This window comes from Nuphar pumila, chromosome 3 (genome assembly GCF_984573655.1).
Source record: "Nuphar pumila chromosome 3, dmNupPumi1.hap1.1, whole genome shotgun sequence".
Classification (NCBI taxonomy): Eukaryota; Viridiplantae; Streptophyta; class Magnoliopsida; order Nymphaeales; family Nymphaeaceae; genus Nuphar; species Nuphar pumila.
In genome coordinates, this window is record NC_143251.1 from 128,395,642 (window position 1) to 128,410,178 (window position 14,537).

General features: G+C 40.8%; 2 protein-coding genes across 2 annotated transcripts in view; both read right to left on the reverse strand.

Annotated features, from left to right (window-relative positions):
• Positions 1–2,102: 2,102 nt before the first annotated feature.
• Positions 2,103–3,881, reverse strand: LOC149843734 (WRKY transcription factor 22-like). Its single transcript, XM_090001909.1, has 3 exons — positions 3,541–3,881; positions 3,333–3,446; positions 2,103–3,150 (listed from the first exon to the last, which is right to left on the reverse strand). Exons 1-3 carry the CDS (start codon positions 3,867–3,869, stop codon positions 2,676–2,678), a joined length of 918 nt encoding a protein of 305 aa, XP_089858035.1. The 5' UTR covers positions 3,870–3,881; the 3' UTR covers positions 2,103–2,675.
• A 6,707-nt stretch (positions 3,882–10,588) lies between these two features.
• LOC149843735 (uncharacterized) overlaps positions 10,589–14,537 on the reverse strand; it is a 43,309-nt gene continuing 39,360 nt past the window's right edge. The window contains exons 8-9 of the mRNA XM_090000040.1: positions 11,246–11,479; positions 10,589–11,148 (exon numbers count right to left, since the gene is read on the reverse strand). Of these exons, the coding sequence (XP_089856166.1) occupies positions 10,893–11,148; positions 11,246–11,479 (490 nt within the window). The 3' untranslated portion in view covers positions 10,589–10,892. The remainder of the gene's footprint in view (positions 11,149–11,245; positions 11,480–14,537) is intronic.

Consider the following 14,537-nt stretch of genomic DNA (forward strand, 5'->3'; position numbering starts at 1 on the left):
ACATGAAGTGCATGGCCAGACCTTGATCTAAACTGGACCTGGCCCCTTGACCCCAAATCTGACTCTGAATCCAATTATGTTAAATCCAGTTAGTTCAGATTCAATAATACATATATCCAAACCAGTCTGACCTGTAAACTGGTTTGTGGTCCAACATTTAACCTAGGGATGTCAATGGGTCGGGTTTGTACCGGGTACCCAGTCTGACCCAAACCCAAATTTCCAGGTATGGGCATGAAAAATGTTGAGCCGATCAAATAATATTTGAGTCAATTCTAACCCGACCTGAGCAATGTGTGGGTTAGTTTTGGGTTATGATTTCTGCCGTGTACCCAAATATCTGACATGGCTTTTTTATCGGGTACCCGACCCCAACCCCGACCCCAGTGTTTTATATGTATTTTAAGTAAAAGCAAACTTCTGAAATTATAAGGATCCAGGCTTGAGATTTGATTTTCATGACCCCACAAAACCTGAACTCAACACTTTATTATCTGGGCAGGTTCGATAATCCCTGATGGGTCGGGTATCCAACCCATCGACAGCCCTAGTTTAACCCAGTCAACCAGGCTGCACCAAGTTCAAGCTCGTCTAAGTTTAACATGGTGTGCATGGCCAGACCTTGACCTCAACTGAACCTGGCCCCTTACCCTTGCTTTCAAAACCCAAAAACGGCATTAAAAGAAATATTAAATATTTGTTTATGGCACAAAATCCCACTACGCTGAGGAAGATTCTGATAACGCTGGCCCATTCACCACCAAACTAGATTGGACCCAATGGGATGACCTATCGCTGCCTACGGGTGGGCAACCGGCCGCCCAGCCCTTCACGGGCCCAAGCCCAGCCCAAACCGGGCTGACATGGTTTGGCACTCGGGTCGTTGTAATGCATTATATATAATAGGCCCGGCCTGACCCGATCAGGCCCACGAGTAGGCCGTGGGTCAGGATTTTCCCAATGGGCCGATCCAAACCGAGCTTTTGGCCACGGGATGGGCCATTGACTGAGATGGCCCGGTCAGCATTTCCCCACCCCTAAGACCCTGCCTGATCCTGGGCCCAAGTTTGCACCATGGTTCGAGGATGGCCTGACCTTGTGAGGTCCAAGCCATGGCCCTCATGTTCATGGAGATGAGATGATTGAACTGAAGGGATATTTTTGCCAAAGAACAGAAGTCAAAGGGCAAAACAAACTTTTCGATCAAAACTTAGGGTTAGGGCTTCACCCCTATCCACATGAAAAAATTAAGTAGGTTTTAGGTTCTCACTACCCTAGAAAGGCAAAGTTTATAGTCCAAGTCACTGTCACAAATCTCGGTATCGGGATTTTTTTAAATAGGGAATTTTTGTGATATTATAAATGTTTTCTGGATTGAATTTTTAATAAAAATATATAAAAAAACATGATTTTGTTTTTAAATTCAAAAACTTGAAAAGCATGTCAATATCGTGATAATATCAAAATGAAATCCTTAAAAAACATGTTAGCATCTATATCACAAGCACACTCTATTTTTGCTCCTATATCTAGGTGACAGCACGACAATATGGGTGGCACGCCATGACACGGCTTGCAATATTGTAATAAGTATTTTAATAATAATTTTTATAATTAAAAACCAATATATATATATATATATATCAATTAAAAATTTTAAAAAATACCTTCATGACTTAGTTTTCAAAAAAATTGAATATTCGTTTCTCATATCCGCATAAAGCCTACCCGCATTTACCAAATAAATCACAATAATTGACAAATAAACGATATTTTAAAAATATACAATTGTCAAGATTGTATTATTTTTAATATGTCCCAATAAAATGATAGCATTTTCTAAATATTGAATATTGGCCCGTTGACCCAGTTGACTAACAGGCAGTCCGATCACATTAAGTCATTCTATCAGTCTCACATGCATACAAGTTGTCATCCTCACACATGCTTTTGGGCCCAAGTTCAACTAAACAATTATTTCACATAAATTTAAAAAAAAAAAAGCTAAATTATACTAGTCCCCCAACCCTAAGCCAATATACAAAAAGTAATTTAATACAACCACTAAAAAAAATAAAAGATAGTAAATGGCAAGGATCATGTGATCTCCAAAGCATCCCAAGTGACACAAGCTATTATATAAAATGGCAACAACTGTCACCCAAATGGAAAGGAAGTTCCAATCTGATACTTCCAATACAAAAATTAATATATTTATACCTTCCTAGCATCATCATAAGTATCTTGCATAGCAGGCAAAGCTTTGTCCACCATTGTTGGTACTCATGGAATATTTCCCAACGGGATTCTTTCTCCGATGAAAACGAAAAAGAAATCGTTGACTATATTGAATTAAAAAATTGAGCTCCATAGAGAGAAAGATGGAAAGTTTTTAGAGAGAGAAAATGAGATGGGGGAGAGAGAAAGAGATATGGAAGAATATTAAAAGATACAAATATACATGTCAAATTGGTTATTGTTAACTTTTGCCATGATCAAATTGGGAGGACAAAGAACAAGAGCCTGTCTGAAATTTGTGGGAGTTTTTATAAAAAAAGAAAAAGAAAGAAACAAGCATTGGAGGAGAGAGAGAGAGAGAGAGAGAGAGAGAGAGAGAGAGAGAGAGAGAGATGCTGCCTGTGGAGCAGTAGAGATCTACAAAGAAGTCCACTGCATCAGTTCCCACCGGCGGTGGTGGCGGCGTTGCTCCCGGACCACGCCGGAAATCCCCAGTCGTCCGGCATCCCGACCACGTCGTCTCGGAGCTCTTCTAGATCCAGAAACAGGTCTCCCTCGTCCAGCACCTCATCCTCCTCCCCTACAGAACCCGCCTCCATCTCCGGCTCCTCGTCGTCAAACTGCAACTTGCTCGCTTCTTCCATGGCTGCCGTCAATGGCGTCGTCGGCGATAAACCTGCCGGCGAGCACGCACCATTAACATCACCGCTGGAACGAGTGCCATTCGTCGTCGTCGCCGGATTCTCCCCATATTTTTGCCGGGTACTTCCAGCGAGAGAATTCCGGTGGGTGGGGACCGGGTGGTTGTGCTCCGATGTGTATGTTATGACAAACATGGCCGGGTCCGTCCTGCTCCGCTCCACCTGCTTCCTAGCCAAACACCCCTTCGAGCTACTGCACCTATAATACCCTCTGTTCCTCAACAAGAAAATATAACAAATCAATACACAATATTTTCTTCCTGGCTTCAAAACGCTAATAAAAAAAAAACAACAACAAATTGATTCATCTAAAAGATCAGGAAGCTAGGCACAAGAGCTTGCAATTGCAACCGCAGGTCTAAAATATGATGGTGAGGACTGAGGGCAACAAACCTTGGATAAGGAGAACCCTTGATGGGTTTCTGACCGTACTTCCTCCAGGCCCACACATCGCAAGAGAGCCCTTCTGCGGGGACATGGCACACCACTCTCTTCTGCTGAATCTTTCTGCAAGAAGAAGAAGAAAAGGCAAACTTCAGTTATGAGTCGCTATCTTTTTTTTTTTTTTGTTCTTTTTCTCTTGGTGGTGGTGGTGTAGTACCTTCGTTTGGAGCGGGTCTGCTGCGAATGCGAGGCTGAGCCAGAGGGGGGAAGAGGCTTCTGCGGGTCTTGTGAAGAAGACTGCTCGTGCTGCTGCTTGGAGTAGAAAGGCTTCCAGAGGTCGTCGAGTTCCATGGATGGTGCGGAGGAGAGGAGGCCGGCGAATGATGCGAGGTCGCCTCCTTGGTGTTGATCGGCGGCGTCGAGGAGGAAGGAGGAGGAGGAGGGGAAGAAGAGGGAGAGAGGGTCAGGGGTGGGGAGGGAGGAGGAGGAGGAGGTGGCCGTGTTGCAGCAGCCTCGCACCACCGCCTGCAGATCCCAATCATCCATGGCTCCTCCCCCTGCTGCGAGAGAAAAGAAGAGAGAGAGAACAGGAGCAGCAGAAAGGACGGCGCTGACTTTCAAAACCATCAAGGGCGAGGTACTCCTTTTTATACACCGTGATGAGAGAAAGAGAGATTTTTTACGTTTTTTAATTGTTTACAAATTACAAGCCATAGGGAAGAGAGAGAGAAAAGAGGGGCGTGTCGAGTTTCGACACGTCCTTCGGTAGCTTTTGGCTTTTGACTTTTAAAAAGTCAAATGAAAAGCAGCCAACCTCTTTCTCTCTCTTCGTCTGGGTTATCGTCCCTACGAGTCGACTCCAGAGTCTCTCTCTCTCTCTCTCTCTCTCCAGAATAGCGTTCCACGTGGAAGAAAAAGCTGCCAGCGTTCCCTCTCTCTCTCTCTCTGCATCCGCACCGGGCGACGACGCGTCCTTGTCGCAGAACGGTGAGTCCCGAAGGTGGGGACCACGCGGTAGCAAGGTTTATTGAAGCACCGACTCATCGCTGGAACCCTTGGCACGGGGTGGTGATGGGAGTCGTGTCAACGGGTCGGGTTTATCCGGATCAGACTCGTACCAAACCCTTTAGGGTCCGGGTATGATGATAAATAGAAAGACCTAAGTTCGGACTCGATGGTCATATTAATACTGGGCATAATTTGTGAATTTTTTTACCTGAGTTCCGATTAAGACCTGCAATTTTTTAATGTAAAAATTATAAAAAATAGTATTTTACTGAGTATGGCTCGAGTCTGGCAGTTTTTATCAGGTTGTTTCTCTTCTGGTGGATTTGATTATATTATACCCAAAAATCAAGGCCACCTTTAGTGCCTTGTGGGGGAGAATGTGGGCCTTAGGAATGACACAGTAGACAGAGGAAAAATGGGGCCTCGCCCCATTTGGATGTGAAGAACATCAAACAGGGATGGAGGTTAAAATCAAAACCCGTCCGGGGATGGAAGCAAAGATGGACTTACGCGTTCTCCCACCCCCACCTAACCCCGTTCTACATCTTTATTAATAAAATAATTAAAATACCCTTTGACGGATTGATCTTGGGAGAAACGGGCCCCGTTTGGAAGGAGGACGGAGGACATGAAAGTTGGAGAACAGAATTTTGAGATGAGGCAGGAGTGTACACCTTGTCCTCCGCAGTCCACTGCCATCCCTAGTGGGCACACCAACTGGCTCAGGTGCCATCACATGGCACACTTTGAGTGTGCCTCTGCACCTGGCTGCCCTTCCATTGGATGGCAGCTAGGTGCAGAGGCACACTCAAAGTGTGTCATGTGATGACTGGGAGCCCCGCTACCCCCAACTTGCATGACAGCTGACAGTGTTATGGCGTCGTTAGGGTTTCTCTCCGGCAGTGGATTTCTTAAGAAAATGGTGTTGCTTCGCTTCATTTGGTACGTACTGGGGTATGGACACCGGGTCAACTAGAAACAGATCGGGTTTGGGATAACCCAAGTCTGGCCTAACTGGATCAGGGTAGTAAAAGGGTTGGGATTAGGTAGAGCTCAAACAGTAAGCTAATGAAGCCTGACCCACCCTGCCAAATAGCTGTAGGGAATAAAAGGCCCCGACCCAACACAAACCATCCTTTTAACCAGGTAAGACCCGGGAAAATCTAAATCTGGAAAGAATCACGCCGGGTTTTCGGCGGTTCCGAGATGAGTAGGGTCTGTCAGTTCATAACATGCACTGAGTTCACTCAGCACAAGCTGGCCTGATTTGGGTTGTCAATGAATCATATTTTATCCTGTATCTGACCGAATCCAACTCTATTTAGTGGGATTTGGTATGTCAAATGTATATCCAATTATAATTGTATGAGGATATGACTTAAATTTTTTGCTATCAAATCTGAAGAACATTTGAAACCATTTACGTGCAAAAAATTGGGTTTGGTATGAGCTTTTCCTGTCCAGATCCAAATCTGAAATCAAACCCACTTGGGGCGGATGCGGGGGACAAGGTCTTCACCCCCGCTCCGTCTCAAGATTCTGCCCTCCATCCCTGCCTTCATTCTCGCACGGATTTTGATTTTAACCTTCATCCCGGCCTCCATCCCTGTTTCGTAACGTTCATTCCTGGTCCAAACGAGATGAGGTGGGGGCAGAGGCTCATTTCTCCTCAGTCCACTGCCATCTCTAAAGAAGGAGGTTGAACTATCGAAGGGTCGATCGTGCTGACCATAAGAAGGAGAGGAAGAAGAGTTTACTGAAGAAGCGGCGACCCAAAGGAGGGTCATTTTAGCTATAGGGTTAAAAATTAAGAATATATATAGAACTTTATTAAATCATTAAAGGTATTTTAGTTATTTTATTAACGGGGATCAGGGATCGGAGCGGGGAAAAGTGTAAGTCCATCCCTGCCTCTATCCCCGTTTCATGTCCTCCATCCTTGGTCCAAACGGGTCTAGGCAGGGCAGGGCCCCATTTTCCCCCGCTCCACTGCCATCCCTATATCAAACATCTAATTAGTCAGTTGGATACATCCAAACTGAATCCCAACCATTTACATCCCTAGGCTCAATGCCCACCCAAAATTGGTAGCAGTAATTGGGTGAACTTGAACTGGTTAGGTCCATGAAGATGGGTATGGGTTTGGGTTGGATATCCAACTGAATTTGAATCTGTTTGGTCAGATTTGGTTTTGTGATTTGACGTCTATGTCTGAGTTCGATTCTGAATCTGAAATTGGATCTGATTTGTGTTGACTTTGATTGCATACAGATTTAGATCAGATTAGGAAAAATAGCTAATTGGATCTTGTTTGATTAGAGTTTTTCATTCAATTCCGTATCCGAATTACTTGAATTCAATTTGATCGGACCAAGTTCAACTCCTTTACTTCCATACTCATGAAGACGAAGGACCAGTAAGGATCCGATTACCTTATATATATATATATATATATATATATATATATATATCCTCTTCTGTGGCCTTTATTTGTTCAATTGACTATATAGATGAGTTTAGTCTATTTATTGGTTAAAATGCCTTGGATCAAGTTACTTCAATTATAAACCCAAAATTTTCAACCATGAAATTTTAATCCATGATGCAATGTTTGTTTTTGAGTTCACATCACAGGCACACAATTCGGAACATGCTTTTTAACTAAATAAACGATTTAGATCATACACGTAGGGATTAATCCACAAAACATTTGAAAAAAATGTTTAAAACTGGTGGAGAGTACTAGATAGTACAATTCTAACGATAGTAGCCAATATTTACTCATTATGTTAATTGATAAAGGATTGCATTGACCTGTGCAGCTGTGCGCATGAAATTTGTTAGCTACTATTTGGATTGTTGGCCAGAGTTGAAACCAAATTAAAAAGAAAAAAAGTTCGTTTTTTCTTGAGATCGTTGTTGAAAAGCATAAATATCACGAATAAAATATTTTTTCATGATACTTTTTTAAAATATCCTGATTTTGTCAGGTGAGTTATGAATCCATACAGATTGGTGCTTAATGTCTTTTTTTCTTTTTATGATGAGGAATCCTTGTCCAAGCAAAGGAAAACCCGGGTTGGAGTCCTACGACCACGACCACCCTGCCTTATGTGGCCCACCGCTGAAAGCTACGGATACACCTGTGCACCAGTGGGGTTTGATTCAGTGCCTTCATCTCAGCACCCTCACAACCAACCCACTGGCCAAAAGTGCTAGTAGGGTTTGTCAGGCGAGTTATGAATCCATACAGATTGGGGCTTAATGCCATTGTTTGTTTTTGAGAACAATAGTAATGCTCATCATAATGCATAATAATCTCATGGTATACCCACCATTAAGTAGCTTCTTTTGGGTTCCATGGGTTCTGGGAATGGGAAAGCACTTTCCCAATGCAATAGCTCGGGAAAATAAAAAAGAGAAAAAGAAAAGAAAGAAAGAGAAGAGGAATCCAAGCCCAAGTGTGGCCCAGCAAAAGATTTTATCTTGATCGACATGCTTTTTAGATGAGCCATTCACATCATGCGTGCATGTCAACCTTTGCTCATGCAATCATGATTTATTCTCTATTTTCCTTTTCCTTTTGTTCTTTTTGGGTGATTTGATTCTTCTCGTTGGAAAATGGAATGGGAGAAAAACGAATTGCGAATTTGAATTTGAGAAAAGGCTCTAAACGAAAGGGCTAATAATAAAACTTGGTAGAAGTGCAAGATGAGAGCTACATTTCCCATGGGAGTTCCCAGAAGTGTTGATTTGTTTCCTCGGGTAACAAAGCATGCCTCTTTGTTTCACAGGAAAGCTGGCTTTAGCACAGGTCCCATGGAAAAAGGGCCATTTCCCCACAGAACATAAAACACTCATGCTTCAAGAAATTGGTCGGCCCATGTGGAATCACGGTGGGCCTCACCTTTTCCCAGTGGAAAAGCCCTTTTCCCGGGAAAGGTGGCCATACAGTTGTTTTCCAAACCACATAACCTTTCACGGGGTAGGGTGTTCCTTCTCCTTCTATGAAACAAACATGCAACAATTAAGAGAGAAATAGAAGAAAGAAGGCATTCTTGACATCTAACTGGTACAAGAACTATCCAAACACAGATCTTTCCCAGAGAAAAAAGTTATAGCCCTTCAATGTGAAACTTGAAAACAAAGGATTGAAATCCCCAAGCATCTGAACTTTCTTTTTAATAGTCCAATGAAAAAAAAAAAACAATCACCTACCACACATTGACTGATCTCCTGTTGGTAAAACCCTCGAGCTACCCTCTGCCCATCGAGGAGTATATATGCCCAGCTTCGACCTTACAGCAAGGGACGCCACCTGAAAGTTTTGAACTTATGACCTTCCGTCAACTTGGTGACTTTCCCAAGTCACCTCTATCAGATCAGCAGAGCCCTTCTGGACCAAACATCTGAACTGAACTTGTGATTGCCATGGCAGCATGAGAATAATGTTTTTCCAAAAAACTTATAAATCTGTTTGGATTGAACTCTGTAAAGTTACTAGGGTGCAATAATAGGGATGACACTTGCACATGCTGTACATTAATGCCCACGGTTGACGGCATAACTTTTCAAGTCTTTTAAATATATTTGAATTTGATTCATTTTAAGGAGGCTAGCATATGCTCTTTGCTGATACTGATCTACGTTTATCCCCTTTACGGATCAACGGGTCTTTTTATTGATGAATTTCTGGTCTACCACACACTAAAAAAGAATGGTTTATATTGTAATTGCAGGCATCAGCGATATTTTGAAAATACCATGATTTTGCCATGATACTTTAGAAGTCATCAAAGCACCAAAGTTGGAATTACATTACCCCCTTTTATTTAGAACACTGAAATTTTATCATGATATTAACGTGATTTGAATCTTTGTATTTTCATATAACTTTGGAACTTATATTTTTTGTTTATTGTCTATACTTGAAAAAGTTTATATTATGCCACAATTTCCAGAGTTTTTTTTTTTGCGAAAAACAATCCTTTATCACTCATATCAAGATTTTTCCTCAGGGAAAATTGCAATAACGAGATTGGTTCCAACTAGGGCTGTCAACTAGGGTCCGGGTATGGTGATAAACAAGAAGACCCAGGTCCGATTAATACATGAATCCGGGTATAGTTTGTGAAATTTTATACCAGACCTGAGATCAACCTGAGTTCCGATCAAGACCCCAAATTTTTCAATGATAAAAAATATTATTTTACCAGGTATGACCCAGTTCGGTTCATGTAGTTATTATCAGGTCCGGGTATGGTTTCTCTTATGGTGAGTCCAACCAAGCATTCTGTGTGTGTGCAAAGTGACTCGGAAACGCAAGATTGTACAGTTTACCAACTGATCTTTACCATTTTTTTTTAAAGATTGACAACCAATGACCAAATCTCAATACTCCATTTTTTTCTTTAATTGCCTTTATGAACGATCGACATTTATTTGACCATGTTGCCAGAGATAGTGTTGCTGACAGAATCCAATCTTCCATGTTTTTCCCAGGCTCGTTTCCATCCTAATCCTAGCCTAACCCAGTAGCTGAATTAGGCCGGTTGCCAAGTTAGGTGTAGCATATCCTTGCATGATTTGAAGCAATCTGGTTGGCCAAATCTCTAGATCTTGAATCATCAAACGTCATTGTCAAACCATCTTCAATCATCATATCATATGATGGGAGTCTTTAATCCAATCCCCACAATGAGACTTCAACGGGAGTCTTTTCTTCCAACCCCTTAAATGAGACTCCAATATCGACGTGCCCCATCTTTTGTGCCTTACCATTCATGGCCATCACTTTCAAGAAAAGCTTAGCTGTGTGCCGGACACGCACAAACAGGCAGGCTGCTCATCCATTCTTTTATGGTGAAAGGCAAAAGTTCAAATACAGACCATTAGAAATCAATAATTGATGCCAAAGATCGAGCAGATGAATGGATTAGAACATATAGAAACTAGAGTGATTCTATAAATCCATCACTCAGTTGGGTTTCACAGTGTCACCAAAATAAGAGTGGTCGATCAGGAATAGACCCCTTGAATGGCCACCATCTGTCATGTCGTGATCAATCCTATCTTTATGCCCACACTGAATAACCTTTTTGCAACAGTTTTGCTATATCCAACCATTCATCCTGGTGTGATATGTCAATGCATATCACAATCACAAGTATAGTAGTAGTTATTGGAGGAGATGGGAGCAGTAAGCACAGGATAGAGCCAAGATGGCACAAAAGCTTCCACTAACAAGGTGACTGAACTTTTGTGGCTGTGTATGCTCAAGCATGAAGCACCTGCTAATTTCCCATTTTAGATCTTTCGTGGCACAGAGTTCCGACCCTTCTACAAAGAGGAAGGCCATAAATCCCAGATGTACAAGCACATGGGCTGTTTCAAGAAAATCAGCATTTATTAATTAAGCTTTACATTGGATAACGCTTACTTTCTAATAGCACACATGGACCTTTTCCCATTCATGCATCTGTATTCAACAACGAATGCAAGCATGCAGGGGCAAGATAATCAAAGAAGCCCAAGTACGCAGGTAGTTGCTGCACGGCGGCATCATGCTGAGCTCGGTTTCATAAAATTGGAATAATCCCCAACATTTGCAACGAACAGAGGATCACTGTCTTCGCTAAGCGGATTGAGCATCTGGCTTTTCTTCTCCAATTCACGTGTCAAATCGTCCATGGTTTTCTTTATGCTGGACCTGTTCAATCTGCCTGGTTCACTGGTGGAAAAACCAACCATGGTAATCTTTGGAAGAAGTGGATTAGGGGGGGTTTCTTCAGCATGTCTAGTGTCAGAGCCATGCATCCTGCAAGAAAAAACAAAGATGAACCTAAATGAGAATCTACTCACATAGGCGTGATTAATGGAAAGGAAGTGAAAAAGAACATTAAATTATACAGCACCTCATATCTGATCCAAGTAGTGTATCTTGTTTCTGAAGTTCAGCAGGCATTGCATGTGAAAACAAGTCCCAGAAAGGAAAGCGAAAACGAAACCCCGCATGTTTTGGAACATGACATTCATCTGTTTGAAGGCTTTCATTTATCTCTGCTTTTGGATTTACGTGACTCTGATCATCAATTTCTCTGCTAGTGCAGCTACCAGTTCCTGTCATCTTCAAAAATGAAGCTGCACTCCTGAAGCCAATGCTTTCAGTCAAGGTGGTAGAGCAATAACACTTTTGCAAAAGAAGACATAACTTAGTATGCCAGAAAGTACCATGAACACATTGATGAACTAATTTGAAATATCATAGCAACTTCACATGAGTATTATCACGTTGGACCAAGTCATTCAACGCCACTTTGCCCAATTCCATAGTGTTAAACTTAAAAAAAAAGGGTTTTCTTCTAACTAGGAGTAGCAGTTTAAAATGATGATCCAGAGTCTAGACTATAGGAAGGACACTTGGTGTGCAGATCCATGTTTAGTCAAATCTTGACCTTCAACACGGTTAATATCTAAAAGAGATGAAAAAGTAATTTTATTATTGTTCAGTAGTAAGAATTTAGTAGCATGATAGCATCACATCTGAATCCCCAGTTCAATACAAACAAGGGAGAAATAGAAAACTCCATGCAGGTAAAAAAGAATTAGAAGTATGGAGACGAGGAAGTTTGGGGAAAAAGAAAATGGAAATTTTTAACTTTGAAAAAAGAAGTCTCAGCAGAGTACTAAATCGGAAGAGTTCTAATATAATGGTATTTTTAGTTAATAGCATTAACAGTATTGACATGATGCCACACTCATTTCCATATGGAAGAAAGCAAGTTTTCTCTCTCAAAAGAACAATACCATATCAATATGGAATGGAACCGATTCAATTTCTTATACAAAGCGACCAGCATTCCTAATAGTCATCTCGCATGATGACTAGTTCTTTGATGTGCGACTAGCACATATGTTGGGGTGTCCTATTAATTTATCAATCTGTTAGGGGTATTTCAGCCTTCTAGTTGCACAGTTTTGCATTTTGTATGTCCCTAGAGCATTTATATGATACTTCTAAATCATAGTCTAACAAGGATAAACTACCCTAATCAGATTAATAAGAACTGTTGTTTTAGTCCCCAATTTGTACTCATTTAATAAAGGTAGAGTGGTTTGAAGACATTCCAGGCTGAATCGTCAATTCAGTAACCATAATTTTTGGCCCGCAGCGCGACTATTGTTGTTTTTTATATTTTTTCAATTTTTTAAACTCCCGAGATATTCCTGAGATTTATCAACTTTTGAAAATCTCTCTGAGAAATACCCTCACTGAGAAATTCCTTTAACGATACAAGTGATTATAATTATATATATATATATATATATTTGCAAAAATATCATTTATATATAATATAGTAAATGATGGGGTACTCCCGAAGCACCTATTCCCACCAAATAGAAGCTTTAGATTTTCAAAATTAATCAACTTTTTGGTTGATCAGACCCTAAATATATGATCTTTAAGCATTAATTAGTAGAAAATAAGTTTTTGACCATGTGATTACAGCATACATGTAGGTTTTTTAAGACCTTTTAAAAATCAATGGCTCGCATTGTATCAAAATTTCATGACTTAAAAAATCCCTTTTTTATGTCCAAAAAACTTTATCCAAAGCATCAGTCCTATCAAATAAACTATGTTGAGTGCATTCATAAGGTCTGATTGAGAATATACTGTAATGAAAAGAGGCGGAAGCACCAATAGAGCAAAAGTCACTCTTTAAGAGTGACCACTAGAGCCACGAACACAAACACCAAATGTGCACACACAAAACACTCAAATATAGAAAATGACTTAAAGTCATAAGTTGGATATTATTGAAGAAAGGAAGAGAAGGGTGTAAAACCCATACATTTTACAAGGGGGAACCTCCTCTTTATATAGAGGAGGAAAGCACAAAAGGAGGACCATAAAGGGGGCTCCCCTTCTAGTCGTTGGGAGCCCCAACGGTCATAAATATGACTGTTGGGGCCCCAACGACTAGATAGGTGGGGCCCCTTTATGGTTCCAAAAAGTAAAAACAGAAAAATAAAAAAGGAAAAAGAAAAAGGGGAAAAAGGTAAAAAAGAAAAAAGTACATGTGGAATTACCAAAACACCCCTATCGGGTTTTTGGTTTATACAAAACAGGAAAAAGCTATATTATTATGTATATATACATATATATGTATATATACATATATATGTATATATACATATATACGTATATATACTTATATATATATATATATACGAATGTATAGATATAAGTATATGTATATATATATAAATTTGTATATACATAATTTAACATGCCCCCTCAAACTTTACGGGGAGAAGACCGAAAGTTTGCCAAGAAGAAACATGAATCGTGGAGTTGGGAGCGCCTTGGTGAAGAAGTCAGTCAGTTGATACTCTGAAGTGACATATGACAATGTGATGGTCCCTTTGAGATATTCGTCTCGAACATAATGGCAATCCATTTCAATATGCTTGGTCCGCTCATGAAAGGTGTGATTGCTGGCAATGTATATCGCACTCTTGTTATCACAACAGAGCTTGGTGGGAGTGGAAATGGGAACGCCCATGTCACCAAGGAGACTTCTGAGCCACACAATTTCCATAGTTGTCATCGCCATAGCCCGATATTCAGCTTCAGTAGATGATAATGAGACTTTCTGCTGCTTCTTGCATCTCCACGAGATGAGAGATTCACCTAGAAAAATGCAAAGACCCGTAATTGAGATACGATCATTGGGATTTCCTCCTCAGTCAGCATCAGTAAAAGCAGTCAATTCAAGAGATGAGAAAGAGGATAAGAAGAGTCCCTTAGAGATGGTATTTTTGATATATCGCACAATTCTCATTACGGCCGCCATATAAACCGTAGTAGGTGCGTGCTGAAACTTGCTCGCTGCATGAACTGCATGAGCAATGTCTGGACGGGTGATAGATAGATAGGTGAGGGATCCAATTAATTGACGGTAGGGGGTTGGATCTTCAAGAAGAACACCATCTTCAAGTCTTAGTTTCGAATTGATAACTTCGGGAGTCTCAACTTTCTTTTCATCAGATATTCCTGATTTGGTATAAATTTCTGCAGCTAACTTCATTTGAGATAAGATGTATCCTCGCGTGGAATAAGACACTTCAATTCCTAAAAAATATCTCAAATAACCAAGATCAGACATATCAAAAGTATCTTTTAACATAGACTTAACATCA